Source organism: Danio rerio, chromosome 5 (assembly GCF_052040795.2).
Source record: "Danio rerio strain M-AB ecotype USA chromosome 5, GRCz13ab, whole genome shotgun sequence".
Taxonomy (NCBI): Eukaryota; Metazoa; Chordata; class Actinopteri; order Cypriniformes; family Danionidae; genus Danio; species Danio rerio.
The window spans coordinates 32452501-32469236 of NC_141025.1; the positions used below are offsets into that span (position 1 = coordinate 32452501).

A 16736-nucleotide genomic window follows, 5' to 3' on the forward strand; every position below is an offset into this window, starting at 1 on the left:
GGTTTAATCTTTAAGTGGTTTTAAATCTGTTCTTAAAACTTAACATTTTAAAATCTTAAAATCTTTTTCAGAATGTCTTTTAAAGGGTAATGATTTTTTTTTGACACACAAACCATGAGGGGACCCATGATTGTATCATTTACAAAGTTATAATGCAAAAATAAACAGTAATTTAATGTCCAACTACATTTGTTATTGGTAATTTCATATACACATAACCACAATTTGCTCTATCTTTATAAAGATAATCATGTTTATATAAATATAAATGGGGAGGACTTCTCTTCTCCTGAATTTCCGGGTCTGAGTGCAGACACAGTGGAGCAGCGCAGCAGGTCTCTTGCCTGTCTATTTCAACTATTAGTCCTGCCAGTAATCTAAGGATTTTAAACGTGTTAACATAGTAGCACAGATATAGGCGATGTGTCTTATTGGTAACAAAGTCAACTGATAAAAGACAAAGTCCACCTCTCTGCAATTCTTGTACAGCTCTCTCAACAAAAATGCTTGCTGCAAACCAACAGCTTTGCTGTATGACAGCATCGCGGGGAAAACACGCAGCAAACCCTGTGTTTCATGGAAACAAACACATACGAATAGCTAAATGCGTCCGGTGCTCGAATGAGGTATCACAGTTTGGCAGGTCTGTCATCAGAAACACGTGCTCTCATGAATAATTAAGCAGGGTCTTCTCATTGGATAAGAAAACGTCACTATGAACAATAATGAGAAACCCAATTGTCATCCTTCCACTAGTAGATTCCGCCCCAAAAATTATTTTAAACCCAGAAGATAAAATTAGCTGACAAAAGCTAAAAATGATCTAGTTTTCCAAACAATTAAAGGTGACAGGTGCTAACATTGTCTTTAAATGATGCTCAACACACAAAACTGTTAAAATCTCAAAATTGAGTGTTTCTTGAACCTGGAAGTGATTTCTTTTCCACATCTTATGTATAAGGTTAATTATATATATTTTTTTCCTTTATATATAAAGAGCTTTTACAGATACCTTTAATGGAGCTATAGAAAATAATATATATTATTATTATAACAACAATACATAAATGTGTGATTTCAAAACATACAATAGCATGTGTAACAATAGTATGTAAATTCTCAGCAGTATTACTTCAAATAAAATACTATTCTAAGTAATAAAATTAAGATTTTTGACCTGTTCCTTATTACCATTTCTCTTTAACAGCATGATGCAGTTATCTTTTTAAGTGAAATGATTCAACAAATACATTTGCATATTAAATGTATGACTAAAGTCTTATTGATAATTTATATTTTTTGAGACAAGTCTACAAACATAAATTATTCTAGCAGTGCCCCCTGATTTTATGTTAGCCCTGTTAAGGTCAGCAAAAAAAAAAAAAAAAAAAGTGAAATAATGGCACATCCCAGAAACCTCCCTTCCAGGAAGTTGCATCATCTCTCAACCAGGATTCTGGCATTTTAAACATAAGTAAGTTAATCTTAAAATGTCAATACTGTTGGCATTTTGAAGTATAAAATAAAATGAATTATTCATTTACCCTAAAATAATCAATATCTAAAGGTAATATCCTTTCAAAGTGCAAGGCATAAGGTTTTTATTAGTTTTATTTATTTTAACAGTCTACAGTTTTAGCAGGTAGCAGGGTTGTAAAAACATGTATTTTTCTTAACTGACATGATAACCCTCCAAAATGATTTTATTAGCCATCTGAATGAAAAATATACAAATTTTTCAAGTTTTGTTTTTGTTTTGAGAGACTGAAATACTACTCTCCTAACGCTTCTAATTAAAAGTATCAGACAAAAATGTGAAAGAGTTAGAAAAAAGCTCATAAAATAAGACATTAATTAGCCTGGCACTGCATGATACAATTTCTTGAGTCTTCATTTCTTTGATATTAAGAACAGAGATTTTGTGGAAAGACACTGAGGCAGACGTGGATAAACTTTTCCTTACACACACATACTTTTTCAGATCACGTGTGGTGTGCCTTTTAAACAGTTTGAGGACATTTTAATTACAGTTTAAGTATTCCTTGGTTGTTTTCATGGTGACAGTAAGGGAATGCAGCTTAATGTAAATGTTTGTAAAACAGCAGTGCGTCTGCAGCAACTCAAGAATTAGATTCCTTTCATGTCATTTATCTGTAAGACTCTGCCGCCACCTGGCGTGTAGCTATTGAAATAGCATCAGTGAGTAACAACACAATTTACTTAACAGCTTGCGATCTACTACTAACAGTAATAACAAGCGCATTAAGCTGGTTTCAAAATACTTCTTTTTGGATAATACTGTAAGTAATGGCATAAACTGAATGACACAGAATATCGTTATGGCTCAATATGACAGCGTATTTTAACTCCAAAATGGGGTTTTGTGTTTTTGCATATTATTAGGAAATCTTTATTTCTTTATTTAATGTTGACACTCACCTCTTCACAGATTTCTGCATCTTTAAATTTCATGGTTTTGTAGAAATTCTTCTTTGGAAGTATGTATAGGAGTAGCAAATCACACACAACAGTGGCCTTAAAGACACAAATTGAAATATTAAGATAGAGTTGATTTCAGTCAGTCATGGCTTGACCCATACAGAATCTGTGGGCAGTTTTTACTATTTCTGTACAGAATTTTGTTTTTAAAAATAATAATAATAATAATAAATAAATAAATAAATAAATAAATAAATAAATATATAAATAAATAAATGATAAATGATAAAATAAAATCTGTGGATTTATGCAGAATGATTTTGGGAATATTGAAACAAAAACCTTTATGAAAATATACAAAATACAAAATTATACATTTTTTACTTTAATGTTTACAATGCAAATCCAATTAGATTATTTAATAAACAAAGCAAGTCTCTCATGTAACTGACTTATACTTTACAAACTGTATTGTAAATAAATCATACAAACATTTTCATATTAGTCAATAATATTACTGAAATTAATTTAAAAAAAGATTAAACACATTTACACAAGTAAATAAATAGACTCAATGTTGGGCTAAAAATCTGCGAAAATACTGATGTCTGCATGCGCAGATTCCATGTGAGCCTAGTCATGGCATTTGCTGTATATTGTGATTTGGAATGGTGTCTTGTCTTTTCAATGTTCTATTAACCAAATAAGTATAAAAAAACTGAAGCATACAATTCGTTTCAAAATTAATAATAAAAATAAATGAAATAAAATAAGTAAAAAATTAGCAAATTAAAGTTTTCAAATGACTTAATTTATATTATATTTATAAGACAGCACTATGGAGGACCAGGAGTGCCAGTTGAAAACAAAACAATTAATCAAATTATCAATTTAATATCTTAAGCATAAAAATGTATATTAATGTCTATTTATTTTGTGTTTTAATTGTCATTTAATAAATAATCTTTGTATAAATAGAAAACTTAATAACTGTAAAATAAAAAAGAACTGCGATTAATAGTTTTCATGGATTAACAACCAGATATATCACTTTGTATAATATAGTGTACTGAATGTATATTCTCTGAGAGACTCACCACTCCAAATATTCCTACTCCTGAACCTATCGCTGTCAGCGTTGGTATTATATCAAATTTTCCTGCCTGCAAAAATAAAAATGTACAAACACTTGTCAACAAATCAAACTCAGCATGTTCCTTAATGTTTTTTTTTATGGATCATTAAACAAAAACATATTTACCAGCCCATGAACAATAATGTCTATCCGCACACCAAACACCTTCATCAGTGTTCTCTTCTGCACGCTATTCTCCACATAATATTTAGCAAATCTGAAACAGCCAGAAATACATAACACTGTAGTCTAGGACTGAATCCACACATTAATAGGATATTAATCAAAAAGCTTCAACGCCATTTTCAGTGTATTATTTTATAGGTATGAAAGTGTACTGGCTAGACATTACAGTAATACATTACAGCAGGTTTGACCTTTTCTCAGCTTACAGTAGCTGTATAATTTTATTTTTAAGCCAACCTGAATATCAAATATAGCTTCTAAAAGATGTCATTACACAACACTGTTTTTCTCAGTCACTGTCAGCCGCAGGTTTCTCATACTGACAACGGGATCATTTTTGTCACTCACCTAAAATTGTATCCCAGAGATGCTTTATCTACTTGGTCGTTTTTCCCAGTTCCATAAAGACCATAGAACTCATATTTTGGTTTGCAGAATCTGATACTCAGGTCCAGATTACAGTCCCAGTCAATGAGGACTCCTATAGCACCTCCCTAAAACATTACACAGCAAAAACCATGACAATTATCATCCCATGTTCATCTAGTATCCTCTCTGTATTATTTATCCTATAGATATATTATTTATTATTTAGGAAAAAGTATAAATATAATTGTGAGATGTTTAAAATAAGATATAAATTGCAAAAGGTCAAATTTTTATACACACACATGCTTTGTTCTTTCTTTTATTTTTACCTACAAATGCCCTTTGGGAAAGCTTTATGAGATATCCTATATAAATATCCTAGTGATCACTTGCACCAGACAGAGAAACATCTGGTATCTCTTAATATAATATACATGAATGTGTGTTTGAAGAACAAGTACTACTAGAAGTGTGAGTATCTGTGGTTGTTTCAGTATATTTACAAAGCCAATAACAAATTCCTACCACACGAGCTATTTCTGAGAAACTGAACCCGGATCGCTCAACAATGTCTCCCAGTCTGAAGATAGGACACAGCGGAGCAGTTTTGGGGTGATAGACACATTTATTGATGTAATTCTGATCAATACCCTCCACCAAGTTACTCCTAGGGAGAGAAAAAGAGAGGGAAAAGAAGAAAGAACTAAATATTGTCTGCTGAACTGTATGTTGCATGTAAAAGAGGTTATGGCAAGGGACAATTCCCTTGATATTTTAAAAGGTCATTGTAAGTTGGTTATTGTAATTAAATGGTAACTGTAAGACATCGTATGGTGTGTTCAAAGGGAGTCAAAAGCTGTTTTTATTTATGTCAAATCTATAGTATAATGCTAGAATTATTTGTTAAAATATGGACCAAGAGAAGTCACTGTTTAGGTTAAATTTTAGTTTTAAACATTTGCAAATCAACTGTTGGGTTTGGTTGGTCCATATTTTAACCAAGTTTGAGTTAAAACAGCAGATGAAAAATCATTATTCCTGCTTTAGGAGGAAAATATGTAGATCTGTGAATCTTTGAAGTAAAAAAAATACAGTACCCCTGTGTGTTTATTTAGTTTTTTAGTAAAATATCTCCTTTGAACAGAAAGGTGTTTTACCTGACTACATCAAACTGGGGAAAGGTAATGGAGTTTTTGATGAATAGTGTGTAGTTTTCTGCTGTCAGCAGGATTGGAGGGCTAAAAAAAAAAAACAAGACAGACAAAACCAGTTAAATGTGTCAGAGCAAGACCGTGGGCTGATTTGAAACAGTTTTACTGTCAATACAATTTGTCACTTGCCCCAGGTGAAAACAAACATGCATTTACGTTTGCAGGATGGTGACTGTCAAGAGTAATTTGATTTACACTGACAAGTTCAAGATATATAGATGTAAATGTTTGCTTCAACAAACCATATAGCAAACATTTGACTCAAATAATGGTCAACAAGCTACTGAAAATGACTGAAAAAGTCATATTTAAAAGCAGTTCAGCCAAAAATGAACATTTTATCATAATTTATTCTCTTATTATTACTCAAAAAATGCTGAAAACCAGTGGCCATTGACGTCTATAGTATTCCATAGTACTTTTTACACTGAAAAAAATTATGTCTGCAAAATTGTTGCAAGCAATTTATGTTGAATTTAAACAAATTAAATTTAGTAATTTTCATCCTAATTTATTAGTTTAAATTCAGCCCAAATAAATAGTTTTCAACCACTTAACTTAAAAAAAAATCTAAAAGAATCATATTTAAATCAATAAATATGATCATTTTTTTCAGAATACCATGGCTATCAATGGCCACAGGGCCAGATTCCGCAGTTTTGAAAAACTCAAAATATATAAAAGTTGTAGACTACAGATTATTGTTTGACATCCTAATGTGACTGATCCAATTTAAAAAGCAATAAAGTAAGCATCCATACTCTGGTATTTTACGGTCGTCTTCAACAGGACACCAGGAGTAGATCTCACAAGTCTGGGTTTTGTTTATACACCTGCCCGTCATGTGCCCTGAGAGAGACCGAAAGGCATAAGAAAAAAAAATGGAGAAGAAAAAGTTTGGAATGAATCGAAACAAAAGCTGTATTGATCACAAGCACAAGAGAGTGATGGCAGGGTACTTTCTAGGACAAAAAGTAAAAATTTTCTCATTTTTAGAGTATATCATTAGTTGCCACAATTTTGGATAGAAGATTATCAGACTTTTTGAACAAGATATGATGAGCACTAATATAAAATCGAGTAAATTTGTGTGGCTGATACACATCTATTCCTGTTAGTAATCGACTGTGCTCATTCACTGATGGGCTGCCATGACTTTAATGTTGCTAAATGAACCTTGGTCTGAGATAATGAGGATGAAGTATATAGTTTTTTAGGAATGCTTTCATCAGACTGTAGTTGGTCATATGTTTCTAATTTCAATATGACTCTTTGCCAGCAACTTTAACATTCACACACTGAACTTGCAGTACAGCATTAATAGACTAAAATAGACTTGGTGTTTTGCTATAAGATGTGCCACACTTTGCTTGTCTCAAATATTAAATTCACATAACATCAAACATATAATATAATTAGTGATTCGGTGCATGAAATGAAATAAAACGGCAAGTATAACATGAAGGAGAAGGTTGTGTTTTTCTAGGAAACAGCTCTGAAGTTTACCCCAAGTTCTTGTAACAGGATTAAGGATCATAAGTTTGTTGGAAGTTTGTGCCACTCGCCCATGACTGGAAGTCAGGGAACTTTGAATTACTTCACTGTGAGATAGTGTTGTTTACTTGCGTCTGTATTCCTAGAGTAAATCGTTCTGCTACACTGCATCTGAAACTGAGTCAATATTTGAGTATTTGTGACCCACATAGAGCCAGTCATATCAGTCAATAATGTAGATTTGATTGTGCTTTTAAATCAACTTTATATTAAGTCATTGTTTATTGGTGTTCTTGAAAGAAATGCAGGGTTTAGAATCATTTCCATATTTTTCTATTTCTATTTTTATCACCTGTTGTCATTTTAACTGATAATCTTCTTATTTAATATTTTGACGACTCATTATCAGTAGTTTATAAAATAAAACACAAATGAATATTCATCATTCAAAATGTGTACCTTTTAATAGTAAATCTACAGAACCAATAATAATGTTATAGGGGTCTCTTATTTTATGTTTGGTTAGTTATAGCACAGAAAATAATGATCAGGTGAAAGCTGGTTTTGACAATGTTTAAAAAACCAAACTAATTTATGAGAAATACCCCTTCAGTTTGCTTTTGTATATCCAATTTGTTGCTTCTGATAATCATTGAATTAAACATAATTGCAGCCATATTGCACCAGACCGCACACCACACACCAGCTGATTGGTGGAGATGCGACAGTGATGAAGCCAATTATGACATGGGGATGGTTGGAAGCCATGATGGACAGAGGTCAGTGGGCAAATTTAGCCAGGATGCCGGGTTTAAATCCCTACTCTTTTTTTGAAGAATATCCTGGGACCACCACAGAGAGTCGGAACCACGGTTTAACGTCTCATTCGAAGGACGGCGCTGACTTAGCAGTATAGTGTCCCCTTCACTATACTGGGGTATTAAGACCCACACAGACCACAGGTTGAGCTCCCTCTGCTGGTCTCGCTAACACCACTTCCAGCAGCAACCCAGCTTTCCAATGTGGTCTCCAATCCAGTTACTGACCGGGCACAGCTGATATTTTATGCTAGTGCATTTTGACTTGTAGTAACCTCTGATGTGTTTCTGGCATCTGAATAAGATCTTATTTTTGATATAAAAATCATCATGTTAACAGTTTTATTTTCATTATGTGAGCATAAACATCTCTTAAAAGGTCAGCTGGTTTCAGTTTTCTAGCATACAGCCTGCTGGCGCGATCATGCGTTGATAATGGATTGAACCATCATAGGGGTGGTCGAATGTATATTTACATTTTCTATTACTGGTATTTTTGCTGTTAATATTATTATTGAAGGTACAGGTCAGTACACACTACACTGTTACACTATTCAAGGCGCAGTATTTTTGACAACTATAGATATGTAAAATTCACTTGTACATTTTTGGAAATCCTTCATTATAAAGCACACTTTCAATTGGCCAGTTATAAGCATTTTGCTCTGGAATGAGCATTTACTTTGACAGATATGATTGTTTTCACTCTGACTGATCTTCTTAGGTGGATTTATCCCATTTGGAAAACAACGCAAGTAAACTAAATCTTAATACAAGCCTTTTGAAAGTCATAGACATCATTGATCGAGCAAGGGGTAAAGTTCGTAAAAGATGTGTAAATCTGAGAATGAAGCCTCAGAGCATGAGAGCAAAGCATGTTAGTTATGAGTGTTAGTGACTTACAGAGATGACAGTGTGAAGCCCTCTGTGATTCTGAACTAAAACCACAACACTTGCGTGCAAGGGCATCTATTTTCTTACCCCATGATTTATTTAAATTCTGCGGTGCAAATCTTAGACCACCACTGGGATAATTTAGTTACCAGTCAAGGTCACACAGGGATCACACAAAGCCAATGAAAAGATTCTCAGTTAGTAAGTTCATCTGAGCCATGCTGCTAGTGAGGTGAAGTTAGTCTCCTTTGCTGATTTCCTTCTGTCGGAATAATGAGAAAGCTTAAACTTTACCATTGCCCGTACGTTTGTATTTGCTGTCATCACAGTCTGAGTCATTGGTGCACTTGTTCTTCCCATCCGGCAGCTAAAACACACACAAGAGAATCCCACTTTAATGGCTAGTGTTTAATTAGGCCGCAGTTTGCTTGCTTGAAGATATGCAAACAACGTGAGATACAAACGAGACAGGAAATGGGTTGAATGACCACAAAACCCAATTATCGAAACACATTTGTTTATGAGCAAAGCTTTGCAAACAGGGCATAAAGTGCAACCTGAGAATCCAGCGAAAGACAAATAAGATTGAGGTAAACCGAGAGCATGAAAGTCAAGTACAGGGGGTGAACAGGAAGGACAGACAGATTTTATTTAGGTTACATGTTTGCCAGCTTCAGTATGGGAAGTAAGTGACTTTAACCTTGTGTGGTTAACATTCAACCACACTGTGGAAACAAAACATCTGTGCGTAATATAGATAAAAGGTTGAACTAAACTAACTGCTGACGGTTTGATTGTGGGTTACTGAAATATTCTCACGTGTTTGTTGGTAAACTGGTGATCCTCGGCCCATCTTTGCTCCTAGGAATACACCTTTTTTGTATGCTGCTTTTTGTACCAAATCATAATTACAGTACATAACATGTTGACATCACATGATTATTTAACCAATTTACATGAGCACTAGCCCAAAATTGCTCCTGTCCCAACTTAATGTGTTGCAGGTCTGAATGACAGAAAAAGATGCATATTTACAAATGAAATGAAGTCGACCAGACAAAACATGAAATATTTTGTGTTAACATTGTCTGCAATGAAATGCATGTCAAAGTAAATTTAGAAATCACTTCTTTCTTTCTTTTTTATTTGCCTTTTCCATACTGTCCCAACTTTTTCTTATTTGGGGTTGTAATTCAGTCTCATCTGTCGTAAAAATAAATAAATAAATAAATAAATAATCTAAATACTAAAATAGTATGCACCATTAAACAAATACATTTTTATCATGTAAATAAAAAAACATACTGAACCTGTGTATTCTTAATATTTTTCCTTCTACAAGCACTTTTACTAGTTCAAATAAGAAACTGTTAACTTTTTGTTGATTACATGCAAAACGTATAATCGCTAGATTTTGGAAAAATACAGAAAGCCTGCATTTTGGACAATGGTTGCGGGAATTGTCTTATTGTTTGGCTTTGGAAAAAATTACTTATATAGTCAAGAGAAAACCTGAAAAGTTTTAAAAGCTACTAAAATGAATAAGAACAGTGTTAAAAAACACAAGTGGCACACATATTTAACTAATTATTCTTTAAAGTATTTTTCTGTGATGTTTTCACTGATTTTAGGTGTGACCCAAATCGCATACTTATGCACTATTATACAACATTTTGTAGTACAAATAGTGTAAGGAATGCGTTCACACTGAAAGTTCTAAAAATTATATTTGCACTTTAATAACCCGAATGATGCACTTAAAAATAAGCGTGAAATGTTGGACACTTCATGCACTCAACAGCCGCTGCTTTGCTCACGCTGCTTAATTTATTTTGTAATGTGAAAGCAAAATTCTCCTACCAGAATAACGATACCACCTCCTGATGGTGAATGCGGTTATACCAAGTGTGCCGCAAGCCTACGTTTGAGTGAGGGTCTCGGCCGTTAGATCGCCCCCTGGGGGCTGGCTGCAGTACAAGTCATAAAGCCCGCCTCCTCCGTGTTAATGAAGGAGACTTGAGCCCAAATAAAAGAAAATATTACACTTGCAATAAAATGTCCCGAAAGATAGTTCTGGTCGATTAAGGCACTGGTTATTGTGTTGAAATAGGTGCAGATCTTCATTTTTGTAAACAGTTTGTTTTTAGCAGTAATTTAATGCTGGGCGTGTCATCGTGATTGACAGCTGTGATTGACAGTTTCTCAAAGCGCGGCGTCTGAGCTTCGGCAGGAGACTGAAGTAGGCTGAAATGTTATTATTCGATTTCTGTGTTATTTTACATGACAAAATGAGTTCAGCAGTAAACTATAGTTTCTGACATACATGATCCTGGTGGAACACTGTTTATTCGCTAAGTTCAGGGCTTTTTTCGGGCTTTATTAGTTTGCTGATACACGCCTAGCCACCCAGATAGCAAAACACAGTTCCGGCTAGATTCTCGCCTGCCGGAGGCTTATCTCTTAGAGCTCAGACTGACTAGCGTTACCTCTGCTGGACCTACTCCGGATGCCTGGACTCACTACCCAATTCCAGCCCGAGTCAATCGAGCCAGATGCGGCGGCCGAGCGAGCAGGCGCTGCCGCATGCGAGCCGGAATCAGCCCGCGACGCCGCAAGTAGGTTATGCGGTGCGGCCTGGAGCTGGCGCGATTGAATATATAAAACCCTCATAATTGTTAACGTTATTACATCCATTTGTGTTGATATGACAGCAAACGCATGCTGAGAAGTTCGGGGGGCGTGGTTGATTTTACATAAAGCGTTTGATTGGAAGCTCGACTCTGCTCATTTTCGCGGCTCCTCCTCTGGCTCCATCAGACAATCCTTCTGCGCATGTCAAGGCTCCAATTTCAGCAGTCTTTTGCGACAGTTTGTGCCCGTCAAGCAGGCGTTTTGCCCTCAAGGCGTTCAATGGGAAAAAGGGCTGTCGCGTCGTCCATATTTTTTACAGTCATTGGGTTATACTCATGGTAGGTATTGTTTGGTAGTTTGGTCATTTATTTCACTAATTTACCAACCGTCAAACGTCATCAGGAAAATGGTTTGAATTTCCACTTTTTAAAAAAAACATTAGTATTTCATTTTGGATGACACTACATACAAATACACTATACACTATGTACATGGTGCATAAATACATAGTGTATAGTGTGCCATTTGGTACGCAGCTTTTGTCTTATCACCCCATGCTGCTAACAATTTATTTTATATATTTTATAAAAAGCCGTGCAAGAACTCGTGAAAAAATGTGCTCTAGAGTTAAATGGTGAAAATTCATTGTACTTCAGCATTGATCACACATATTCTACTAAACAAAAGCTGTGTATTTAACTGATACAAAGTAATAGCTGAAGTGTTATCTGCTGATTTTTAGTTAGATGCAGAACACAGTTACGTACGTTCTTGTAAAAACATGAAAATTCCATAGTATGTGGGATGGTTCCAGATAATACCTGACTGGAAACCCTATCTTAATGTTTCCAAGAAGGCAGGCTAAATTCTTGCATCCAGCAGTAGGATACAACCAATCTGACACATGATAAAGCACATGGCGTTTAAGAAGCAAACAAACAAAATAAAGATAAAGATTTTTTTAATGCAACAACAGTGACAAAAGTATTAATTAGAATAGGGGGTTTTAATTGTTTAGATGCCATATATCCATTAACAGATAATCCTCTCTTAAAATAGAAGTTTCTTGTATGTCGCCCTGCCTTATATTCAGAATTGTAAAATATGAAATCTGTCCAAAATATTTAAAAATATTTAGCTTTTTATAGTTTTGTTTGGGGCGGCTCAGTGGTTACCACCTAACAGCAAGAAGGTTGCTGGTTCGAGTCCTGGCTGAGCCAGTTGGCATTTCTGTGTGGAGTTTGCATGTTCTCTCCCTGTGTTCACGTGGGTTTCCTCTGGGTGCTCTGATTTCCCTCACAGCCCAAAGACATGCGGTACAGGTGAATTGAATAAACTAAATTGGCCGTAGTGTATGAGTGTGTGTGTGAGAGAGTGTGTGGGTGTTTTATATAAAAACTGTGTAACACATATGCCGGAATAGTTGGCGGTCCATTCCGCTGTGTCAACCCCTGATAAATAAGAGACTAAGCCGGAGGAAAATGAATCAAATAAATAAATGAAAGTTGTGTTAGTAATTTTTTCCTACTCATTATTTTACTGTATGTTTTTTTTATTATTTTATTTATGTATACATTTATTTATTTTAATTATACACTTATATTCACTCATGTATTTTTTGAATGAACATCATTTTTAAAAATAACATTTTGTTCATTTATTTATTTTAATAATTTTAATAATTTTAATCAGCATTTTGAATAAATCATTTGAACTATTTGAACTATCTTAAAGCCTTTTTATAAATGTTTATTTATCTTTAAACATTTTCAATTATTTAATTTTTTTAGACATTTTTAGATATTTTTCACCTTTTTTGTACAGGTCATGAGACTGAAACAGAAACAAAAAAAATTGTAAAAGTAAAAGTAAAGTAGAGAAGAGAAAAGAAAAGAAAGCTTGCTATTTCTGAGAAACCGTTCTGTTATAACAGGATGTGACAAACAACAGGCAGGAAAGAACAGGTGTATGATACCAATCTCCATATTGTATATAAGACAACGCTGAAAAGAGTTGTGAGAAAATATATTTTCTCACGAGAAAAATGTTTACAGACCTCAGGACATTTGCCTTGTACCTGTCCTACAGTGGGAATGAAGTTGGTCATCACAACGAAAGATGAGTCTCCCTTAAAAACAAAACAGAAATGACTTAAAGAACATACCCAGTGGTGTAAAGTAACAAATTTCAAATACTAAAACTACTGTAATTGAGTAGCTTTTCTAAGAAATTGTAATTTATTAAGTAGCTTTAAAAATGTGTACTTTCACTTTCCCTTGAGTACATTTTTAGTGCAGTATCTGTACTTGTACTCCACTACTTTCCTTCAACCTGCAGTCACTACTTTATTCTTGTCTATGGGGATTAGAAAAATCAGTCCTGTGATTTCTGTCCAATCGAATTGCACATAGAAGATAAATTACATTATATTGAACTACCTCAAGACATGGGTGATTTATAATTGCAGCAAACTGTTTGGAAGCATTAAAAGTGTCCAAGAAGATGCCCAAAATTGTCACAAGCAATGACCCAAAGACTGTTTAGATGCATGTCACTTATGAGAAGATGAGGTTTACTGTATGATGACTGAAATGGCCTTAAACACCAAGCAGGCACAAGATGTCAACATGTTGACAGATTGACATTCTACCTCAACGTCGTGGGGGCATTGAATTATATTTGGAAATGAAAATTGGGTTGACATCAGAACTCAACATCAGGCCGACATCAGTGTCCAACATCCATCCTAAAATCAACCAAATATCAAAGTCTAATGATGTTACAGCTTGGCGTTGTGTGGACGTTACCACTATGGCGTCTATCAGATGTTAGATTTTGGTTGCCATACCTGGCAAATAGAAGTCAGTTGACATCAATAGGACGTTTTACTAATAGTAAAGTCTTATAGCGTTGTGTGCCTGCTGAGCAATAACTAAATGCACTACAGAATGTTATGTTTACACACATCCACAAAATAGATGTAAATACATCAGCTTTTTGCAGCGTAATACTCACTACTCACCACTCTTGAGTACTTTTATAAGGGCTACTTTTTACTCATGCTTTAAGTAATATTTACAACATATACTTTTACTCTGCTTGCTCTACATCTTTAGGCAAGTAATGGTACTTTAACCTAAGTATGATTTTTCAGTACTCTTTCCATCACTGAACATGACCATATGCTCGATCAATGGCAAAAGCAGCATGTAGTGCTGTTCTATGTTGCAATACTGTCCTTGTCTAAGAAAAAATAGGCATCTCCTAAAGAAATGCCTCTTGAATATATTGAATGTCATAAACATAAACCTGACTTTAAAAAAAAGACCCTTTATATATTATATTTTTTATTAAAAGGTAAAAATACAGTCTTGTCTATATGTGAGAGAGTCAGTAGTGTTTGTCTGGGGCTGAATGCAATATTTAACCTCAGTCTGTCAGTTCAGATCTTATCTCTGGTCTCTCATCTTTCATTCTTCTGCTCTGCTAAAACATGAATGCACTACGGCCTAAATGGTGCACATTTAGAATATACACTACGTAGAATGGGATACTATTACGTGTTTTATGAATGAAATGTGCATTTTATACACACTAAAGCTGCATTTGTGACATTTGACCAAACAAAATAATACATTTAATCAAAGTCTTATTATTACATAATCAAATATTGTTACATAACCAAATATATATTTAAGCATAAACAAATTTGAAATGAAATAAGGGTTAATTCTTTGGGGTTTTAATATATCTTTTGGTTTATTTTTAATAGGTACACTGTAAAATATACCATGTTCATTAACAGTTTCCATATTTTGTGATTCACAAGTGCTTCAGACAGTTATTGTTGTAAATTGCATTATGTAAATTATGTAAATTGCATTATGAAACCTTGATCTCTGCTCTGTGGACTTTTGGTGTTGAAAATTCAACTCTACGATTCAACAAAGTGACTTTTAGATGTTTGAAATAATATAAAGTAGAATAAATAAAGTATAGAGAAATAAGTCTGTAAAATAACAGAGAATGTCCTGGCAGTTAATTACAAGCTGTTTGTGCCATAATATACAACACCAACCCAAACAGTATATCACTTTAAACTATAAATTTTTTTAATAAAAGTCACTTTTTTAAACTTTTCAAGGTTACATGTTGTTATCAGAAAGATTAAGTTTCCTTAATGCATTTCATAAGCATAAATAAATGTGGGATATTAAAAATTAAAAACATGAATCTTAAACTATGGAAAACAGCTTCTTATGAATATTTAGTACAGTGTAGCATAATTTATTTATATTGCCATGTTAAAGTGTCATGTTTTCAGTTTATAATCATTTTTAACACAATAACAATGATTAATTTCTGAGAACGTGGATCATAAAAGGGATGTGTCATGATTAACATTTCAGTGTTTGCCTTTATGAGCATGTTACTATTTGTCTATATCAAGAAGGTCTTGGTGCCACTCCTTTGATTGCTGAGCGATGACATGTTTACTTTTCTGTCAACAGTCTGTCTGTTTCTTATTGTACTGGGTGCTTTCTGTGAAATACGTTCACAGACTCGAATGTAACAAGCTGTTGGGGTAAAATACATTCTGACAGGAATTGTCAGTTGTTTATTTAAAGAATAAAAAACCTTTATAATCAATGATGGTGTCATAATGTTAGTGTATTTGTAATATCAGGTCACGATATGGATGTTTGACTTGGATTTAAGTGATTACGTTTACAGGTGGTGTGAGAATGACCTGAAGCAGTGTGACTGCAGATGATTACATAACAAGAGTACATTTGACTGTAATTGGGCCCAATCCACAGCTGCAATGACTGCAGTATCAATATTAGCATGTTTAAACTCAGGAGGCATGACAGGGAATTTACTGTATGGGTAATTTAATCTGCATTCAGAGACATGTTCAATCAGTATTAATAAAACTGGAGAAAAAATGGAAAATTTAAATCACTCACATTTTTAAAAAAAAAAAGAAAAAAAAAACTTTTTACACTTGCATTTCTCAAACAGAGCCTTAGCACCTTGCGACCCTCAGTTTAAAAAAATCCTGGATTAGAATGCAGACCTCCATGCACAGTAAAGAAAAATTGTACTACACTTCTTTTATTCAGTCAGTTATTTATTTTTTTTTTTTTTTGCTTATTACCTTTATTAATTAAGGGTCACCACAATGGAATGATCTGCCAACTTATCCAGCATATATGTTTTACGCAGAGGATACCCTTCCAGCCCATCACTGGGAAACATCCATACACTCCTGCATTCATACACATACACCATAGACAATTTAGCATACCCAATTCACCTATACCACATGTCTTTGGACTTGTGGGGGAAACCGAAGTACCCGAGGGAAACCAATGCCAACACGGGGAGAACATGCAAACTCCACACAGAAATGCCAATTGAACCAGCTGAGGCTCAAACGAGCAACCTTCTTGCTGTGAGGCGATCGTGCTACCTACTGCCTCACCGTGACGCCCTTTTAAATAAAGAAATATAATAATTTTAATAAAAAAAATTTATGTTTGAGAAACCGTCAAC

The 16736-nt window shown here is 34.2% G+C and overlaps 1 protein-coding gene across 3 annotated transcripts in view; it reads right to left on the bottom strand.

Annotated features, from left to right (window-relative positions):
- p2rx1 (purinergic receptor P2X, ligand-gated ion channel, 1) overlaps positions 1-16736 on the bottom strand; it is a 38525-nt gene that overhangs the window by 1431 nt on the left and 20358 nt on the right. For 2 of the 3 annotated variants that reach the window (NM_001441444.1, NM_198982.2), the window contains 9 exon segments: positions 2440-2535; positions 3537-3602; positions 3701-3791; positions 4109-4254; positions 4655-4796; positions 5287-5367; positions 6102-6189; positions 8841-8913; positions 13234-13305. In NM_001441444.1, the coding sequence (NP_001428373.1) occupies positions 2440-2535; positions 3537-3602; positions 3701-3791; positions 4109-4254; positions 4655-4796; positions 5287-5367; positions 6102-6189; positions 8841-8913; positions 13234-13305 (855 nt within the window). 3 annotated transcript variants of the gene reach the window in all.